A 22,120-nucleotide genomic window follows, 5' to 3' on the forward strand; every position below is an offset into this window, starting at 1 on the left:
GATGATGATGATGATGGCGGCGGTGGTGATGGTGGTGATGGCGGTGATGAAGAATCAAAACGAGAGTCTTCCATTCTTCGTGATAGCATCTTTGGTAAATTTTCCGGGTAAGTTTAATAATTACACTTTAATTTTTTTTATTACAAAATTTATATTTCATCGCAATCGGATATGTAAATTTCATTTTTTGGTCTTCCGGTTTTTTTCGAACCGAGACTTTCGATTATGTCTAATACGTGAATACCTTTTACGATTTTACCAAACGCGACATGTTTGCCATCCAAAGATATTAATTTTCTAAATGTTATTAAAAATTGACTGTCGTTACGATTCGTTGTTCTTTGATGCATCGTTAAAACACCTAAAAGAAAACAAATTTGTCCCGTACGTACCGTCGTGGAAGTAGAAATTTTTTAATAGAGTAAACAAACCAACACCAACCTCTGCTATCGTGTTTAATAGAAAAATTTTCACATTTAAAATAAGGTCCGTAAATGCTCGTACCGCCAAAACCGTGATTTTCAACCACGTCACCCGTTTGACAATAATAATTTTGAAAAATTAAATAAAAAAAATTTCCCTTGTACGTGAGTGAATTTTTTGAATTGCAAAAATTTAAAAAATTTTTAACCGTTACAGGTACGAAATCCGAATACAAAACTGCGACCATTCTCCCTACGACTCCAAAACCTTTTATTGACACTTCAAAAAAAACTCTGTGGAAAAACATGACAAAAAAATTTTTTTTAACGGTTATTTTACAAAAAAAAAAAAAAAAAAAAAACCGTGGTTTTAGAAAAAGAAATATTTGACGTGTCATTAAATTTAAGAAATTACCTCGGTCTCTTATCGGAATATCTTGCAGATTTATCCGTTATATATTGTTGTACGTTTGGAGGAGGCGACATTGTTTCCATAACATTTTTTTCAGTTTTAACTTTCCAATAAAGTGGAAAATCGGATAAACCTTCCATAATGGCTTCCATTTTTTTCCAATCTTCTGCATGTTTTTTAACGGTATCCAATGTCGGACCCTTAGTAGTCAGACATTTACATCTTTATATCGTTGGCAACAAGAAAAAAATAGAAAAAAATTTTTATCACTCACCGGTTTTTTCAATATGGTCGACATGACTTGAACATTATGATTTTCAATATTTTGTGCAAATTTTTTACGATCGAAATAATTTGTCGGTTTTGATTTTTCATAATTATATGAAAAAGTGTCGGTTTTCCCACGTCTCAAACAAATTTCAAAAAGTGATTTAACAATTGCTATATTTCCATCGAAACGATTTTTAAGATCTGTTCTTATTGAACTTAATAATTCTGGATCGTAAAGGGATGATATGTTTAACTTGGGGGGTTTATCATCGACGATTGCCTTACAATTTCTCAACTAAATTCATGGATAATAATTAATTAATTAATTAATTAAAAGAAAATCCAATAGTTTTACTACATAAAATTATTATTATTATTAGTATTACGAGACGCATGTGTTTTTTAATAAATTCTTTTCTCTTTTTAACTTCACGTAACCAAGGTATCACATCGGGATCGGAATTTTTTTTATATTTTCTAACCGTTCCACCCGATACCAATCCTTTGCAGGTACATTTTTTCTTTTTTTTCCTCGTCGTCAATGATTGACTTGTCGATGTGAAAAAATCATCCGTGTTACTACCCGGAGTTTGAGGATTTGAATATGTTAAAGGCGTTGATGAATTTAAACTGTGATAAGGTTGTTTCGACATTTTTCAAAATTAAATTAATTTATCATTAAAACCGCACACGCACACCCACGCACACGCACAAACTTTCCTATCGGATAAAATTTTCAAAAAAAAAAATTTTATAACAATTATTATTATTATTATTATTAATATAAATAATAAACGATTCTTTCACTCCCTGAATAAATCAAAAAAAAAAAAAATTTAAATTTAATTGATTTTTATTAAATTTCTCTCTCTCTCTGTCATTTATTATTAATAATAATAATAATAAAACGTGATGAAATGTTAATAAAAAAAATATATGAAAAATTTAAACAATTGTTATTGAATATTGACGCCATTAAACTTTAAATTCCTGCCTCCCCCTCCCCCCCCTTCCTTTTTCTTTTTCCCATATAAATAAAGGAGGCTTTGATTGTTTACTAAAAAAAAAAAAAAAAAATGGACACGTTGACCGTTGTTGTTGATAAATATCATATTATTTCTAGCCGAGAAAATGATTATTATTATGATGATGATGATGTGAAAAGAATACAAGATCAAAGTCCCGATGTATCGTTATCAAGTGGACCCATCGAACCTTTAGGAGATGATAAAGATTCAGGAAGCGAACCTGAAAGTAGTCACAACGATATAAGTCCAACAACAACGCATAATCATCATCATTATTCTCTAAAGGTATAATGTTATGTTTATTAAAACCTGAAAATCCAGTAAGTAAAAATTTAATAATTATTATCATTATTATTATTAATTATAGAGTCAACAAGAATGGTTAAAAAGTCATTTGAAAACTGCAACATTTGAAAAAAATAAATTAGAAGAAATAGCAGCACAATTATTGGAAAAAGCAGAAAGGTTACAATATGAATTAGCTGATGCTAAAGAAGCGACTAAAAGTAGAGACGAAGTAAATAAAGTTTAAAAGTAGATGAGGAGTAGGAGAAGGGGGGAGAAGGGGGGAGAAGGGGGGAGAAGAAAATCTAAAAAAACTTGTTTGTTTTTTTATTATCAGGTTATAAAATTATTACAAGAACAATTATCCAAAATGGAAACGGCTTATACTAAAAGTTTAGAAGAATCCGTACATAGCAGACTACAATTGACGTCACACGAACAAGAAATATCACATTTGAAAGAAATTTGTTATAAATATGTTGAAGAAGAAAAAACGTATAAAGATTGTAGCGGAATTGATAATTCTGATATGAAAACAACAAACAATGTTGAAAAAATGGAATTTAAAATTGTAAGACTTTTTTTGTTGGTACTGAGAGCAAGAGGGTGGGAGAGAGATGGTTTTAAATCGTTTTATTTTTATTTTAGAAAAGGTTAGAAGAAGAAAAAGAAAAAATGAAACAAGAAATAGTTAAATTAGAAAATGAAAAAACTACACTTGTTACACGGTTGAAAGAATTAACGGAATCATCGGATATAATAGAACAACGTCAGCGGTGGAAGGAGCGGTCAGTTATTACATAGCGGTATCTATACTATTTTACATCTTTTTATTTATTTCCCCCCCCATCGCCCCCCCGCACCCCCTCGCGATTTATCAATTTCGATTGTACCTTTGATAAGAAAAAGAAAAACGTTAACAACAATACAACAACAACAAACAAAACGTTTGAAAGAAAGAAAAAAGAAAAGAAACCTTTTTTTCCGCTTCAATAAATTTTCTGTTTTGTGTGTAGTAACACAAAAGCAGAAGATAAAATTATTTGTCGATGCGACCTCTTTAGTGTAAAAATGGAACCAAAAAAATCCTTTCGGCCATTTTGATTTGTAACGTATTTTAATAGTATTTATAATAATTTTTTTTATTTAAATTTTAAGGTTTGAAGGTAACGAAGAAGAAAACGATAAAAAAATAATGACCACGACGACGACGACGACGCCGACGATGACGTCATTAGAAAAAAAATTAACGAATTTATTATATGAAAATAAAGAATTAAATATAAATATAAAAAAATTATCGGGTTATTTCGAATGTGATAAAAAATTAATTTTTAACAATGATGAAATAAAAGAATCGTTGAAAGAATTCAAATGGAAAAATGATGAAATTGATAAAAATATAAAATTGATTTACGATGAAATACAACAGCAGAAGAAAATTAATATTCAAACGAAAACAAACGAAAATGATATAAGATTATTAATAAAACAATTTAATAAAGAAAAACAATTATTAATTGAAATTTACGAAAGGAAATTAAATGATTTTAATAAAATCGAAAAATCCAATGATTATTATTATAAAAAAGAAAACGAATCTTTAAAAAAAACAATAAATGATTTTCAACGTGAAATAAATTTAATTGAAATGAAATTAAAAAAAAACGTGTCAGAAGAATTAATGAAAGATTTAAAAGAACAATATAAAGCGCTCCTGTCGTCGGAATCAACAATTAATTATCATAATCAAAATTGTAATAATAATAATAATAAAAATAATGATGATGATGTACACGATTTACAACCGCAGGAAAGAGAAGAAATGAAAAATACAATTAATGACGTCAATAAAGATGACGTCATTGTTAATTTAAAAGAAAAATATGTTGAATTTGCTAAAGAAAATGTTAAAATGAAAAATATTTTATTGGATTTAAAAAATCAAATAAGTACATTAACGGATGTTTTGTCGTCCTCGTCGTCGTCGAATTACAAAACCGGAAGTCAAGGAAAAAAATTATCAAAGGAAGTGGAAGAAGAAGAAATCAATGGAAATGAAAGTAAAAGGAAAAAATTAATAAAATCCGACGTATTAAATTCTTGGACGAATCTTTACGGTATAAAAACATTTAATAATAATAAAAATATAAAACGAAACGATTACGACATGGAGGAGGAAGAGGAAGGGGAGAATCACGTGACGAAAAGAAACGTGGCAGGAGATGAAAATAAAATAATATATAAGGTAATTAACGGGGGAGATCAAAGTGAAAAATTAGAATTGATTAAATTGAGAAGAGAAATATCGTTGTTGAAAGATAAAATGACGAACGAGAAAAGTTTAAGACAAGAATTGGAAAATCAAATAAATTACATGAATACGGATATAAACGAGAAGAAAATTCTAGAAAACGAAATAAAAACGTTAAAAAGAAAAATAAATAATGATAAAATGCAAAAATCCGATTTTGATTTGATCAAATATCAAAAAGAACTTTATGAAAAACGTGAAAAATATTTAAATTACGGAAAAAAAAAACGAGACTCCTGCCACGACGACGACGACGACGACGAGTATGGCGATGATGACGAAAACGAAAACGATGAAGAGTATAAAAAAAAATGTGAAAATCTCGCGAGAGAAAAAGAAAAAACGATTAAAATTAAAAATAATTTATGGAAAAATTGTAAAAATTTTTTACATTACGATATACCCACGTCATATTCACCCTCTTCTGACTCCCCTCAACCCCTTCTACTACAACCCTCTTCCCACTTACCACCACCGACTCAATCATCATCATCATTATTATCATTTCATTCATCTCCATTTTTACATTCGGCGGAAATCAATATTGATAATATAAAACGTTTTTCACATTATTTAGAACCACAAATAAAAACACAATTGGACGTGGAATTAGAAAAAAGTATAAAAAAACATAAAACCGGTAAGTATACGTGCAAGAAAACAAATTATTATTATTATTATTATTAATACCAACCGACGACATTTTTTTCTTTATTTTTTTTCAGGGCCTTTTTTCAACGCGTCAACCGATTCAAACGTCACAAATTAATCTTATTAATATTATTATTATTATTTTTTATATGTTTATTATATTATTATTATTTATATCTGTATATATATTTATTAGAATGTTTATAGTAAATTAATTTGTTATCAATTATTATTTATATTACTCTTATGAGGTTGATATTAAGTATTGATTTTTTTTTATTTATTTTCGAATCCATTTTGTTTATATATATTATAAATAAATAAATAAATAAATAAATAAAATGTTTTACTCAAAAAAAAAATTTTTTTTTTTTTTTAAATATATATAAATATATATAATTTATTTGACAAAAGTTTTAACTATATTTATTATGTATTTATATATTTATAAATTTTTTTTTAATATGAATATACAAGTGTGTGTGTGTGCGTGCATATATGCATACACACACAATGCGTGCTTGCGTGAGTGCGTGCGTGTATGTGTATATATATATATATATATGTATGTATAAATCAGGTACGAGCGCTCAGGTTTTTTTAAATCCTTTTTCATTTTGTTCTTCTTTTTTTTTTCCACTTTTAATTAATCGATATCATTATTATCATCGATTTTTTTCTTGGGGGAGAGGGGAGGGAGGGAGGAAGATTTCGATTCGTCTTTCAATGTCTTCCTCAAGTAATTGATGTCGCTCGATGTGTGAGAATTTCATCAATGAATGACCGTCGACGATGTCCTCCTCCTCCTCCACCATCATCATCATCTTCGCGATGTTCTTGCTTGCGCGTGTGTGTTGTGGGTGAGTGGGTGTGTGCGCGCATGTTCCGATGGAGCTCCCTTTTATCTCTCTCTCTTTGTCTCGCGCGCTAGTTTTCCAGTCGGTTATTATTCTCTGTCTATCAGTTTTAACTTGACGGGACCTTTGGGAGCTAGTAAAAATTCAAACATGAGTTCCAAATCTCCATCGAATTCCAAATGAAATTCCAACACGATCTGCAAAACGAATAATGTTCAAAATGTATTATTTCACCTCGAAGATAAAGTGTGGGGGAGAGGTGAGGGGAAAAGGGGGGGGAATTATCACCTTGGCAAGAACAATTTGCAATTCCTGTTCCATGAATCTTTTACCGGGACACATTCGTCGTCCGCTTCCGAACGGTGCGACCAAATAATTACTCCTTTTCGAACCTTCCGCGAGCCATCGTTCCGGTTTGAAATGTCCCGCGCTTTCGAAATTAACTTCTTGCATGCACGCCATCCACGTGTGACACAAAACAACCGTCTGAAAATGATAATGATAATAATAACAACAATAATAATAATACTAAAACAAACACGTGATGATAACTTACTCCCGGTTTCAAATGATACCCGCACACGTCCATATCACTTTCTAATATTCTCGCTATGCAGGGGGCCGTGGGTAGTACTCGAAAAGCTTCCGTTATGCAAGCCCTTAAATAAGATGCGTTTTTCAATGCGTCCGGCGTGACGGTGCTTCGTCTCAACACCAATCTCGATACTTCTTCGTGAAGTTGTTCTTGTACGTTTTTATGCTTGGCAATGAGGTACATCAAAAATACCAAAGTGTTACCAAACTGTCACAATATAAAAATATCAATATCAGTAATAATAATAATGATGATAAAACTTTCGATCGACATATTTTTTATCACGACCGCAAAAAAAAAAAAACTTGCAAGAAAAAAAAAAAAAAAAAAAAAAACTTGTTCGACGTCTACTTGAAAAATGCAAAATTGTTTTTATTTATTTTCGATGCTAACAAACTCACTCAGTCAGTCATTCACTCAGTCATTCACTCAGTCAGTCAGTCAGTCACTCATTCACTCACTCACCGTTCTTATTCCTGCGGCTATGAAATCAATAATGGCAGCTTTTTTATCTCTTTCGTCCAATCCTTTTGCTTTTAATATAGATACAAAAACGCTTTGTACATCGTTTGTTTGACACGTGTCGTTTTCTTCTTTTCTAGATTTTTCCACCAAATCCGATATTATTCTTCATTATGAAAGAAAGAAAGAAAAAATAATAATAAAAATTCCACCGCCATCTTTTATAAATAAAAGATATATATATATATAATTACTCGTAAATGACTTCTTCGCTTTCGACAAATTGTTTGTAGGATTTTGTTGGGAAAGCTTTCCAAAATGGCAATCCGTAGAAAGTGTCGCGAGACGCGCAAAAATGAACTTTGACCGCGGCGGCTAATTTTTCCGCCAATTCGTCGACTTCGTCGTCCAGGAAACCCATTCTCCTTCCCAGTATGAGCGTGCACGTTATTTCCAGACCCATTCTGTTCGTGAATTCCTCAAAGGAATGAACTTCGTTATTATCGTTTCTCGTCGTTTTCAACAAGGATATGAAATCGTCAGTGACCGCGTTTTGTTCTGGAAGAAATCTCATCACCGTTTTGGTGCTTGTCAATTCCGCCGTGAGCACGCTACGAAGGTTGTGCCAGATTTCTCCTTGCCTGCGAAACAACAACAACCGATTACGATGATGATAAACCGGAAATGGAAAGAAAGAATCGGGTGGTGGCGGTGGCGGTTGTAAACAAATACGTTACGATAACAAACCGGAAAGGGAAAGAAGGAATCGGGTGGTGGCGGCGGTGACGGTGGAGGTTGTAATAGATGGCGGTGTGTTTTATATGTAACGGTCGATCAATGATTCGATCGGATCAAATGTAATTTTTTTTAATGGCGTCGTAAAAAAAAAAAAAGAAAGTGAAAGTTAAAAAAAAAAAAACGAAGGCAGGGAGAAACCTGCCGACCTGTTTCCTGTTTCCTGTTTTCTTTTTCTTTCTTTTTCAACTTACTCGTTAATTATTCCGAGATTTGTATAACGATCGGGTCTACTTTTTCTGTAGTAAACGGTTACTTCCGTCGGTGGTCTCAATGGATATTTACTGTGATGCATGAGCACTTCTTCAATGGACTTCTTGTCCATTATGTTGACCACCGGATGATTCCAAAGAGTTTCCTCTTTCACCACTTTACCATATTCTTCGAACATGTGCTTATACGCTTCGTGTATTTTATTTAATTTATACGGTCCGATTGAAGAAAATATCCAACGCGTACCCAAAATGGGTAAACTGGGTCTCGGGCCAGGTATGTCCTTGAAAGTCAATTTATTGCCAACTGAAATCGAAAATAATGATAATGATAATAATGATGATAATAAAATCTTTTTTATTTTTTTTTCCCCGATTTTGTTCCGTTTCGTTTCCTCCCCCGTTTCTTCTTCTTTTCTCTCTCTCTCTCTCTCTCTTTCTCACTCTTTCTTTCTTTTTTTCCGTACGTAATTTATGATGGTGAGAGAGTGAGAGTGAGAGTGAGAGAGATAGAGGGAGGGAGGGAGGGAGAGGGGAGGGGAAAAAAAAGTAAAAATTAAAAGAATAAATTAATAAAAACATAAATCTAACATATAAGTATATAATAAAAAAAAAAAAAAAAATTGCTACCCGCTGTCTGTTTCGGATCGTAAAAAAAAAAAACCATTTTATAGCGAAAAAAAAACCCATTTTACAGCGAAAAAAAAAAAAATTTTTTTTTTGTAAAAAAAAAAACCCATCCATTCAAATAAATATTATAAAACCATTAAAAAAAAAAAAAAAAAAAAAAAAAAAATTTTTTTTTTTTTTGAAGGTTGTCTATTGAGCGTCTGAATTTTTACAATATTATTTTTTGCATTTTTTTTTTTTTTATTCTGAACAATTTATTAAATTTTTTTTTTTTTGTTGTTGACGGAATGTTGTCTGTGTTATTATTATGTTGTTTATTACAAAAAAAAAAGGGCGGAAGGATGAAAGAGAGAGAGAGATAGATATATAGATAGAAAAAAGGTTTTATTATGACGTTTATATTGCTCCAATTTTTCGCTTTTTTTTCACTTTTACTTTTTTTTTTTTTTTACTTTTTGCTTTTCTTCGGGTTTTCAATAAGAAGAAAAAAGAAAAAGAAAAAAAGAAAAAGAAAAAAAATTCTTCCTACCTGTTGTTCTTTTCTTTTTTTTTTTAACTCTCAGCCATATTGGTCGATATTCTGTCAATGCGAGCAAAATGACAAATGCAACAAGAAAAATAATATCTAATGGAGTCCAACTCAGTCTTAACCACGTAAACAACATCCTGAAAACAATAACAACAACAACAACACAAAAATTTAGTCAATAATAATAATAATAATAATAAATAGCAGATGGATGGCACAACAACAGGCACTTTGGGGGCAGATGTAAATTTTTTTTTAAAGTGAAAACAGGAGGACTGACGGACGGACGGACGGACGGACGGATGGATGGACTGCGTGTGCTGCGTGTGTGTGTGTGTGTGTGTGTGTGTGTGTGCGTGCGGGTGCGTTTGTGCCCATTTAACAAAAGAAAAGAAAGGGTGAATATGAAAAAAGAAGAAGAAAAATAAAAATGTGCAAATTTTTATTTTTCTTCTTCTTCTTCTTCCTTCGTGCAAATAGCAAAAATATTCAGCTGGAAAAAGACAAAATTTAACCCTTTTACTCGTGCCATTAGTCAAAAAAAAAAATCATCTGGAATCATCTGGAATAAATTTAAAAAAAAAAAAAAAACTGGAATCGGTTGTTTTGATAAAAATTTATTTATTCGTTTCCTATCACTTCCTTTCTAAATTTTTTTTTTTTTTTTTGGTAACCGGTCGACGAGTTTTCGTACAATTTTTATACAAACTGGAATTCAAAACTGGAAAAATAATTAATGAGGAACCGTTGAAGAATTTAGTATTATTATTATTATTATTTTTTTTTTTTGCAAGATAAATTGGCAAAAACTGGAATTAATTGTTTCATTTTTTTTTTTTTTGCGATTCAAATTTTTTTTTTTTTAAAACGTGAGATTGATGAAAATCATCATGTCCGTCTGTCTGTCTACTTGTGTTTCTCTCTCTCTCTTTCTCTCTCTCTCTCTCTCTCTCTCTCTCTCTCTCACTCACTCTTGGTGCCCTTGCCCTAGACCTTCGCCTCTTTCTAAAAAAAAAAAATTTTTTTATCTTCTTTAATAAGTGATCGAGTCGTGGAAGAAGAAGAAGAAGCAGAAGATGTTGGAATTGACATCAATATACACCCTTCAGCACTTTTTTTTTCTGCTTCTTCTTCTTCTTCTTCTTCCACGACTTTCAAGGCCTCTTTCGAAACTTCCCCTCTCCCCTCCCCTCTTTCCCCGACTGTTGTGTTTTGTGACGTATCTAAAGTAAAATAAACCCTTTAATCCCACATGTCCTTCCATTTAATAATAATAATAATAAAATTTTAAAATTAAAAAAAATCATACGGTCAACAATTTGACCTTTGACTTCTCCCTTTTTTTTCTTTTATTGGTATGAATAATTTTTTAAAATTTAAAATTACAACAAAAGGGAAACGAATCATTTTTTTTGTTTTGTTTTTATTTGTCCAGCTGGAATTTTTTAAAATCCATTATTATTATTATTATTATTGAAACGAGACGACGTGTTAACTGATAATAAAATTAATAATGATGATGATAAAAACCGATCAATTTTAATTAAATCAGTTATCGATACGTGATTGATTATTAATTTCTTTACCGATATTTCATTCGAACCTTTTCCCTATCGTCATTATTATTATTATTTTTCATTGTTCGAACCGCGTATTCATCTTTTTTTACGGGGGGAGGGGGGAGAGGATAAAATTCCTCGATCGTCTCTTTCGTCTTCGTCGTCATCACGACCGTTTTTTTTTTACTCCCTCTTCCCCCATTAAATTAAAGAAGAATTTTATAATTTTTTAAAAAAAGAAAGAAAGAAAGCATACACCCACACACTCTCTCTCTCTTTCTTTCTTTCCATTTAAAATTCACCCCCCAAAAATTAAAATAATTAAAACAAATAAGGTCAATTATACGAGGACAATAAAGGTTACGTCAATTTTATTGAGATAGGTCAATATGGTTGGCCAGCAGATTTATACGAAGGTCGTCTCTCACGGCTTCCTCCTACTCCTCCTCCTCCACCACCACCACCCCCTCCTCCTACTCCTTCATCACGTCTTGTTGGCACAATCTTATCCCCTCTTCTTATTACACATAAAACATTTTAATAAGTCTTAAACGTCTCAAACGAACATGTTATACATATTAAGAAAATTTGGTGTCAAGATCACGGTTACTCTTATTACGACGATGACGACGACAACGACGATAATAATAATGATAACATAACTAAGGAAACAAAAGGCAACAGTGTCATCATCGCTTTCGTTCCCGTGTACAATAATTTCCACGTTTCTTCTCCCCTAATTTTCCTTTTAAATTTTTTTCCAAAAAAAAAAAAAAAAAAAAAAAAAAAGTTGTTTGTTGTTGTTGTTGTTGTTTGTGGTCGTTTGTCGTAGTCGTAGTCGTCGTCGTTGACGTACGAGATTTTCCTCACGTATCCTTGATGTACCTGAACGCAATTTTCTTTTTATTAATATTTATTATATAAATACGAGTATCGTATTATTTTTGTACGAGCGAGCCGTGAGCAATAAAATTTAATTGAATCCAGGTTATGTCGACGCTTTTAAAATATTAATAATAATAATGATAATAATAATAATAATAATAATAATAATAATAATAATAATAATAATAATAATACTTGATTACGCGTAAGTGTGTGGCATAAATATGACACTTGACTTGTTTGTCTGTCGCCGTGGTAAATTCCCGATTGGGTTTTAAATGAAAAAATTATTATTATTATTACGTAATTTTTTTTTCTTATTCCGGATAATTACGCCTTTTCCTCCCTCTCCTTCCCTCCCACCCCCGCCCCCCACTCACTCTCTCTCTCTCTCTCTCTCTCTCTCTCTCTCTCTAACTCTAACCAGAAATTTTTTATTTGAGAAAAAAAAATAAAAATTTATTTTCACAACATCTGTTGATCCCAATCCCACAACAACAACAACAAAAAATTAATTACGTAATTTTCAATAATTATTAAAAAAAAAAAAAAAAAAACTTCACGTCATTGCACAATAATAATATCATCATCATCATCATCGTGATTTTCGCATAAAATAATATCCAAAGACTCGTTCGTTTGCAAGTTTTAGGGGTTATAATAATAATAATAATAATCGTTTATTTTTTTTCAAATATTATTAATAATAATAATAATAATAATGATAATGATAATAATTTATGTTATAATTTTATACGTATCCTTACGTAATTAATTTTTTTTTTTTTTCACAAAAACAACCACCATAAAAAAAAATTCGTTATATCATTTTTATATAATTAAATCGACATTTTTTTTTTTACGCATATAATAATGATAATAATAATGGTGATGATGATGATATATTTTAAAAAAAAAAAAAACTTCCGTGAGTTGTAATTAGGTACGACGTATCTCTCTCTCTATCTCTCTCTCTCTCTTAAAAAAAAAAAAAAAGGTAAACAAAATCGATTGGACGTGGGAAATTTGCAATTGAATGAAAAAAAAAAAAAAGGCTCGTATTCGTTTTTTTTTTTTTTTTTTTTAAATTGCCAACAATAAATCACCTTGATAAAAAAAAAAAAAAAAATGGTACAGGTACGATCGACCTAAAAAAATTAATTACAAATATGAGGAAGAAGAAACTTTTTTTTTTTTTAAGGGCACAAAAAAAAAAGAAGCCGGAAATACCTTTTCCCTTTGTTTTTTTTTAATAAATAAATAAATATCGATTTTATTATCATTATTATTATCGATATTGATTTTCCCAATCGATCGAAACTTGCCACCATCTGTTCGTACCTGAATTTTATTTTTGCGATTTTTTTTTTTTTTTTTAAATGAAAATTATCCGCGCAAAATGTTTTGAAAAAACGAAATCTGAAAGATTTTATCGAGTGACGAATGAATGAATGAATGAATGGCGATGATGATGATGATAATGAAATGATCGTCAGTGGCGTATTTAGTTATTCAAACATGGTTTTGTTTTTCATTTTTGCCATAGTGCCAAGTGTGTTGTTGTCTCACATTATTAAAAAGCGGTTATGACGTGTGGCACGACCGGAACAACAAAAAAAATTTGCACGAATGCACCTGAGATAACTGTCCTGTTCGATATAAAACTTGATTCATTTAAACAATTATATACTGTCTCTCTCTCTCTCTCTCTCTCATTCTTTCTCTCTTTCTCTCTCTCTCATTCTTTCTCTTTCTCTCATTCTCTCTCTCTTTCTCTCTCATTCTTTCTCTTTCTCTCTCTCTCATTCTTTCTCTCTCTCTCTCTCTCTCTCTCTCTCTCTCTCTCTCATTCTTTCTCTCTCTTTTTCGTTCCTAACGTGTTTCTTACGATACAAAAAAATAACGTTTTTTCGTTTTAATTACGTTTTTCATTCATTTCCCCCCAAGCTGAAAATGTTTTCCAGAAGGTGAAGAATGTTTTACTTTTTCAAACGAAAAAAATTTAATTATTTTTCCGGATACTGACCTCTCACATTTTTCTTTTAAACCCCCCCTCCCCCCAAAAAAAAAAAAAAAAAATTTTCGTGTTGTTGTCGTCATCAACACACGAACACGAAAACGTTTTTTTTTTTTTTTTTTTTTCTCGCTAATTTCTAACGACTTAAAAAAAAATTTATTTCTCGAGGGTTCGCCGTAATAATAATAATAATAATAATAAAGTTTACTTTTTGATAAGTTAACATCATCATCATCATCATCATCGTCATCTCCTTTATGGGGTTCATTAACTTTTTTTTGTTTTTTGGGTTAAATTTGATAATACAAAATGACCCAAATGGCATATAAGAATGTCGTCACTCAATGAAATAAGTCTATATGAAAAAAACTCGTCGCGATTTCCTTAAAAACATTAAACGAACAAAAGTTCGGTTATCACTGGACTCTACTCTTCCTACATAAAAAATCGTTATTAATAATAATAATAATAATAATAATAATAAATATTAGTTATTTGTAGTGCAATGATGGCATCATAGGTTATCGAAAATTCTACGCAGATTTTGAATGTTCGAAAAAAAAAAAAACTATTATTATTATTATTTTACGACTGCAACAATTAAAAAAAAAAAAAAAAAAAAAAGGAAAAAAAAGGAGAGTAATTAAGCCCCGCATTTGACCCTCGTATACTAAACAATAATAAAAAAAAAAATTTTTTTTTTTTATTGTAATGAAGAATTGTAATTATTATTCATTAAAGAAATAATAAAAAAAAAAAAAAAAAATGGCTGACTGGTTTAAGTAAAACACTAAAAATCATGACCTTAAACAAAATTGTTTGAGTACACACACACACACACATACATATTTTAGAAAAAAAAAAAAAAAAAACGAGACGAAAATTTTCATTTTACAACAAACAAACAAACAAACAAACCAACAAACGTACATCCAGGTTTCCAAAAGAAAAATGAACCTGAATCATCATAATGCGAGCGATCGGGTAAGTAAGAAAAAAAAACATACACACACACACATACACACATACACATTCACGCATGCGTGAAAAGGTGTTTCAATTATCTTTGTCTACGGAAGAGCAAAACCTTGAATGGTGTCCTCCCCTCGCTCTGATTAAAACCATTCAAAACAAAAGAATAAACACAAACTTTATGTAAATAGATCATCGGGCACATAAAGAAGGAAAAAGAATAAAAAAAAAAAAAATTGTTTCAAGGCCGAGACGGATAAAAAAAAAAAAATAATAAAAAGGGGGGCTCAAAGGGAGCCCCTCATTACGGATAATTGGCACACACACACACACACACACGCGCGCGCGCGCGCTCTTCTGTGCTTAGCAGATCCTTCTTAACGGTTTCACACAGGTTTTCACTTTTTCTTACGCACACGCACGTACAAACATACGGGCAACACAGGCACTCAGGCACGCACGCACGCACACACGCACAAATATTTACAACTTGTTGTAATAAATCCGTAAACGTTTATTTCTTTGGTGAAGTGAAAAAAAAAAAAAAAAAAAATTACAACCCATTTAGCAATGGCGACGGCCAATTCCACTCCTTAAAAAAAAAATTGATGTTTCTTTGATGATGATAATGATGATGATGACAAAAACGACACAAGGCACATAAGGCACAACGGCGATGTGCCCAAACAATTTAAAAAAACATTCTTCGTGAAAATAATAATAAATTTGTGACGTAAAATCAAAAAGAAAAAAGTCCTCGGTGTAACCCCCTACCTTCCTACCCCCCTTCGCCTCCCCAAAAAAAAATTAATTTAATGACTTCCATTCGACTTATGAAAATATCAATCAAACCGTAGAAAATAAAGAAACCGAAGAAGAAAGAGAGAGAGAGAGAGAGAGAGAGACCTGCTGGAAGAGAGACCACACCGTTGTTGGCTGCGCAGTCGAAAATGGCAAATTTTTCTCTCTGTCTCTTTCTCTCTCTTTACCTCTATCTATCTGTATCTATCTCTCTCTCTCTCTCTCTCTCTCTCATTTTTTTTTGTTTCCTTTTTTTCAATGTTTATTTCGGTTTCGTAGTGTAATTTAGAGATAAATACGAGTTAGCGGGCCAAGAAATAGGGCAACGCCGGTACAAGACAAAAAATTCCAAAGCATTCCAGAAAGACTAACTGACCACCACCACCACCGACGACGACGAATGCAAAATTAATCGTGCTAAATTTTTTTTTAAACGAAAAATACAAAAACACGAACGACGACGACGTTGCAATTCGTACGAATCGCGCGCTCTTATATTTATTTATTTTTTCTCCAGTTTATTATTATTATCATTATTAATTTTTCCATTAAAAAAAAAGGGAAAATTTCGAGTCTCTTAATCAACTAACAAATCTTTATCATTATTATTATTATTATTATTATTTAAACGTAACCGTTTTGTTTATATCCTACGTGAAAAATTCGTCTATTCGTACATAAAAAAAAAAAAAATTTAACGTGAGATTTTTGTTAAATAATAATAATAATAATAATAATAATAATAAAACTATTTAAACGAGACTTTAAAGGAAGGACAAACAAACCATTTGAAAAAAAAATTAGGTTGAATGAAAAGAATCGTACAGTCGCCAACAACAACAACAACAACAACAAACAACAAACAAACAAAAAAACAAAACAATTTTTTTTTACTTTTTTTTTTAAATTGAAATTAAAATTTAATTAAATTTTTTTTTTTTTAAAAAAAAAAAATTAGTGCTTTCAAAAAATCAATTACGGAAATTTAAATTTTGTTTTATTATTAAAAAAAAAAATTTTAATTTAAAACGAATAATAAAAAATAAAAAAAATTTTTTTTGTGTTTGTTGTTGTTGTTGTTGTTGTTCAAATCTTACAATGCGAACCACACACAATTCACGGCCTTCACATCGATTTTTTTTTTTTTTTATTAAAGAAATTTTTTTCTCGGAAATTAAAGAGAATACACAAACACAAAATAATCCGTTAACAATATCAAACAAGTTTTCAGGCAATGCATATTTATACATATACAAACATATATTTAAATGTGTGTGCGTGTGTGCGTGTGCGTGTGCGTATACGCACACAACACATAAACGCGAGTTTACTTTTTAATTTATTTATTACATTATTAACATCATTTATTGTTATCATCATCATCATCATCATCACTACTACCACCACGACAATCATCATCATCATCATCATCTGTCATTAAAATAATATAAAAATCTTATAATGATAATGATAATTTTATCGTTAAAAAAAAAAAAAAACGGTTTTTAGCAAGCTTTCACTTAAAATTATCCCCCAAAAAAAAATTTGTGCGTGTATGCGTGTGCGTGTGTCTGTGTTTGTGTGTGCGCGTGCGCGTGTGTGTGCGCGTGTATGTTTTTACCTTTCGTGTCATTCAATAATAACAGGACAATAAATTAAAAATAAAAAAAAATTAAAAAAGGTATTTCCCGATGAAACATTCAAACGCGACCAATAATCACAAACAGTAACTATTACTACTACTACTACTATTACTACCACTACTACCACCACTACCACTACTACTAGTATATATACGTATGTATTTATGAGTAAATAAATAAATAAATAAATATTATTAAACGTGCGCGATTCGCGATCCGAAGACACGGATTACACAAGCTTTGACGATTGACCGGCGAGAAGTAATGAAGACGCACAGACATGTTTTAAAGTGGCTCAATCGTTCTACGAGGTCAACTCAAGTAAATACAAGTCAACGATTTGTTGTATTTGACTATGAAGAGACAGGAACCGAAACTCGGACTTGCACTTCCGAAACATTTGCCATCTTCCGAAACTTCCCTGCCAAACTCTAACCGTGTGAAACCATCTTGATTGTTTAAATTATACGGGGGGCAGCGAAGGGTCGGGATAATTCATATCACATATAAAAAAAAATTTTTTTTTTTTTTTTTTTTTTTTAATTTCTCTATGATAAAAACTCACTTTGAGCAAAATAAATACGAAACGAAATCGGAAAGTTTTATTTTTTTTTTTTTTTATATTTTAAGTCCTGTTTCGAAAGTGGAAATTTCATACTAATCGAGTTATTATTATTATTATTATTATTACCTACCGCTTACGAGGCATTACAGCAAAAAAAAAAAAAAAACTTTCGATTTCTCGTTATGAAAAAAAAAAAAAAAAGAAAACTTTCTCGAAGGTTTTTTTTTTTTTTAAAACGAATCGATATTTTTTTTTAAAAAAAAATTTTTTTTTTTTTTGATTAGCAGGGGAGGGGTTTAAATTAGCCAAAATCGAAACACTTTTTTTTTTTTTTTTTTTTTTTTTTTCCCCCCCCCAATTGTTTAGGGGAAAAAAAATTTACAAAAAATTGTAATCGTTAATCAATCATTCGATAATAATAATAATAATTTTTTTTTACGTTTAAAAATAAAACGGTTGACAATTTAATAATTCAATTAACCGGTTTACCAAAATTTGAAAAAAAAAAAAAAAAAAAAAAAAAAAAGTGAAATTACCCAAAAAAAAAAAATTTTTTTTTTTTTTTTAGGTCCCCCCCTCCCTCGCTTCCTCCCCCCTTCCTTCCTTTTAGGTTCAACGTACGCTTTTTAAAACCTTTTTTTTTTTTAAAAAAAAAAAAAAACTTAAAATAATAATAATAATAATAATAATTGTCAAATGTGATATTTCCTGAGCAATAAATTAAAAACAATTGATTGACATTTTTTTTCTATTTCTATTTCTCTATTTCTCTCTCTCTCTCCCTCCCTCTCTCTCTTTCTATATTTCTCTCTTTCTCTCTCTCTCTTGTTTTTTCCAGTTAGCAAAAAAAAAAAAAAAATTCGGTGACCGTAACTGATTTTCTCACATAAAAAGATAATAATAATATACGACACCCAAAATTTTTTTTTTTTTTAAAGTTGATTCACCTTTTTTTTTTTTTGTTTTTTTTTAAAAAAGAAAACACGTTTGTTTATGAATTTTTTTTTTCAAATTGCAAAATGACAATAATAATAATAATAATAATAATAATAATAATAATAATAATAAAATAGAATTAAAAAAATAATTTACTTATTATTATTATTATGTTATATATTTATTTATTTAGTATTAAGTCAACCGTTTTAAAAAGTTCAAAAAATCAAAATTAAAAAAAGGTCTCGAATTATTTAGTCGGGTTAAATTTATGATAAATACACACACAAACACAAGTTAAGATAAATGACATTATTATTATTATTATTATTATTATTATTATTATTTATTAAAATAAATAAATAAATTTTATTTAAAAAAAAAAAAAACGAAAAAAAACGAAAGCGCCAGTTTACGTTTTTAATTCATAAAAAAAAAAAAAAACAAAAATGACGAATTTCGATACTCGATAATTCGATAAATCGATTTCGATCGATTTTTATCGAATTTTCGATTTATTTATTTATCTATTTTAATAATATATATATATTAATTAAATAAAAAATCAAGTTTTCAAATAAATTTTACGAAAGGGAAAACTTGAAAGTAAAAAAAAAAAAAAAAACCGTTAAACGTTTGAATGAAATTTAAATCGAAATTAATATTTAAAATAAATAAATAACGATTTTTTTTTTTTTTTTTTGCGTCCAACAACTTTAATAATAATAATAATAATAATTAATAATAATAAAGGAGGACATTTTAGAAATTTTTTTTCCCCGGAAATATATAAAAATGATTAAAAAAAAAAAGTTTTTTTTTTTACGAATCGACAAGTAATGAAATTTGCAATTAAAAAAAAAAAAAATTAAACTTACCCCATTAATAAGAAGAGAGAGAGAGAGATAAAAAAGGTAACAAATAATAATAATAATAATAATAATTAAATAAAATAAATAAATAAATAAAAATAAAAAAATTCACAATTCTCGTAGGCGGCGAGTGGTGACGAAATATATGAAAAAATGAAAAGTTTTACATGGCATCGCAACCAAACACGGAGCACGAATGGAAAGGAAAACAATTGAAAGTATCAACAAAAAGCGGATTCTTCCTCTGGGGCACCTAATTGGTTGTTGCTTTGAAACCAGAGACTTTTTTTTTTTTTTTTTTTTTCATTTTATTATATTGGTTATTTTTTTTTTTTTTTGATATTTTGCACAACGAGAAAAAGAAAAATTAAGGTACACGAAAAAAAAAAAAAAAAAAACCTTAAAGCATGTTAAATTTTTTTTAAATAAATAAATAAACGGTTTATATCAGTGGGAGAGAGAGAAAGAGATGAATTATTTATAATAATTATATACTTATTTAACGTTTTAATTTTATTATCGATCGATTTATCGATCGATATATCGAAAAAATTTCAATATATCGATTGTATATCTTCGATATTTTACTTCTTCTTCTTCTTAAAAAAAAAAAAAAAAAAGAAGCTACCGTTAAAATATTAATGATAATTTTTTTTTTAAAAAAAATGACGTGGAAATTTTTACCGTTAATCCCGTCAAAATTATAGTATAGACCTCTCTCTCTCTCTTTCTCTCTCTCTCTCTGTTATTTTCTTGTTAATAATAATAATAATAATAAGAAAGAAAGAAAGAATGAAAAAAAAAAAAAAAAAAAAACAGCATTTGCTAAATAAAAATGAATTTACAGTTATTGTGTGTATATAATTTTATCGATAAAAAAAAAAATACTAACTAACCGGAAATTAGTTGTTTGAAAGACTAAATTTTTCCCCCCCCCTCCCCCCATTTAAAAAAAAAAAAAAAAAAAATTGATAGGATTTTTTTTTTTTAAATTTAAAAAGTTTTTAGATATAAAAAAAAATACTTAACTGTTTATATATATATATAGAATTGTAAAAATTATTTTTAAGTGATTATTATTATTATTATTAAAAAAGAAATAAAATGTATCAAATGATTGATAAATCACGAATTGACCATCACCGCCCCTGCCTCGCCACCTCCCCCCCCCTCATAATAATTCGTTACCGTTTCCATTAAGAAAATGAGATAAAAAGTGAATCAGTAAGAATATGTGTGTGTGTGTGAGTGTGTATGTGTGTATATATGTATAATAATAATAATAATAATAATAATAATAATAATAATAATAATAATAATAAATTTAGAAGGAATTTCCGGGGTCAATAGCATTTAAAAATAAAAAATAAAAAAAAAATACAGTTACCGAATCATCTTGATCAGGGTCAGGTCCGAACACACAGAGTCTGATCAATAGGTTGACCCAATCGCAGTTTATTTAATTTGCAGGATTACAACATTTGAACCTTGATACTTTTCTATGAATAATTCTGTAAGGAAGAAAAAAAAAATATATATAAATATATAAATTTTTGATAAGAATAATCACAAATTAATAAATTTCGTTTAACCCTTTTGTTTTGCCTGGCCTATGTCAGTTTATGGAAGCCATTTTTTTTTTTTTTTTTTTTTTTGGCTTTTATATGTAATTAAAAAAAAAAATTGCATCATTTTAGTTATTTTTAATATGAAATTAATTATTGATTGTAATGGTATATATTAATAAATCTTTTGATTAATTATTATTATTATTTAAAAAAAACCAAATCTTTTCAACTGTTTTGTTTGAATTGAAATAAATTCATTGTATGTATTTCCAAAGTTAGTATTATATGTATGAATAACTTTAAATTATATTTTTATTTTATTTTACATAAAAATATGTTTTCTTTTCTTTCTTTTTTTTATAGAATGATATGTGGTAAATTCATTAAAATTATATTTACCTGTGTGAAAAGTTGTTTTTTCTTTTTTTTTTTTACATAACAGTTATGTTCATAGACTTTCTATTAACTACTACTAAAATCAATTTGATATTATTAAAATATTATTTTCTAATACGTAATATACCAATACAAATTTTTAGAAATTTTGAAAGTAAATTAAATAATTTGCAGAACATTAATTGACTGTGTTATTGAACATTTTTTTAATTTAATTTTTTTTTTTCATCAAGGTATATTAAGAATGAATTCACTTGAGAAAATTTCTTAATTACATAAATTTTATGACAAGATATGACCTTTCCTGATTTTTATTTTATCATAACGAATAACTTTTACACTTTTAACAATATTTAACATGTTACAATGATAATTTTTTAAATATAATTTAAGTTTAACTTATTTTAAAAAATTTAATAATTAAAAATAACGGATAAACTGCAC

At 29.0% G+C, this 22,120-nt stretch overlaps 4 protein-coding genes across 4 annotated transcripts; 2 read left to right on the plus strand and 2 right to left on the minus strand.

Moving 5' to 3' along the window:
- Window positions 1-54: 54 nt before the first annotated feature.
- Window positions 55-1,757, minus strand: Phum_PHUM212980 (peptidyl-prolyl cis-trans isomerase f, ppif, putative; the record flags this gene model as incomplete). The annotated part of the gene is made up of 6 exons (XM_002425594.1): window positions 55-89; window positions 212-361; window positions 442-716; window positions 838-1,034; window positions 1,109-1,399; window positions 1,491-1,757. The coding sequence occupies 6 exons, from the start codon at window positions 1,755-1,757 to the stop codon at window positions 55-57; spliced, it is 1,215 nt and encodes a 404-aa protein (XP_002425639.1).
- Window positions 1,758-2,180: 423 nt separating this feature from the next.
- Phum_PHUM212990 (uncharacterized protein) lies at window positions 2,181-3,221 on the plus strand (the record flags this gene model as incomplete). Its single annotated transcript, XM_002425595.1, has 4 exons — window positions 2,181-2,376; window positions 2,510-2,649; window positions 2,755-2,988; window positions 3,066-3,221. 4 exons carry the CDS (start codon window positions 2,181-2,183, stop codon window positions 3,219-3,221), a joined length of 726 nt encoding a protein of 241 aa, XP_002425640.1.
- An 847-nt stretch (window positions 3,222-4,068) lies between these two features.
- Window positions 4,069-5,500, plus strand: Phum_PHUM213000 (uncharacterized protein; the record flags this gene model as incomplete). Its single annotated transcript, XM_002425596.1, has 3 exons — window positions 4,069-4,927; window positions 5,309-5,371; window positions 5,457-5,500. 3 exons carry the CDS (start codon window positions 4,069-4,071, stop codon window positions 5,498-5,500), a joined length of 966 nt encoding a protein of 321 aa, XP_002425641.1.
- Window positions 5,501-6,328: 828 nt separating this feature from the next.
- On the minus strand, window positions 6,329-9,598 carry Phum_PHUM213010 (cytochrome P450, putative; the record flags this gene model as incomplete). Its single annotated transcript, XM_002425597.1, has 7 exons — window positions 6,329-6,436; window positions 6,528-6,725; window positions 6,796-7,041; window positions 7,300-7,462; window positions 7,551-7,937; window positions 8,286-8,610; window positions 9,463-9,598. 7 exons carry the CDS (start codon window positions 9,596-9,598, stop codon window positions 6,329-6,331), a joined length of 1,563 nt encoding a protein of 520 aa, XP_002425642.1.
- Window positions 9,599-22,120: the final 12,522 nt, after the last annotated feature.

The sequence above is a fragment of the Pediculus humanus genome, genomic scaffold (assembly GCF_000006295.1).
Source record: "Pediculus humanus corporis 1103172107561 genomic scaffold, whole genome shotgun sequence".
NCBI classification, from domain to species: domain Eukaryota; kingdom Metazoa; phylum Arthropoda; class Insecta; order Psocodea; family Pediculidae; genus Pediculus; species Pediculus humanus.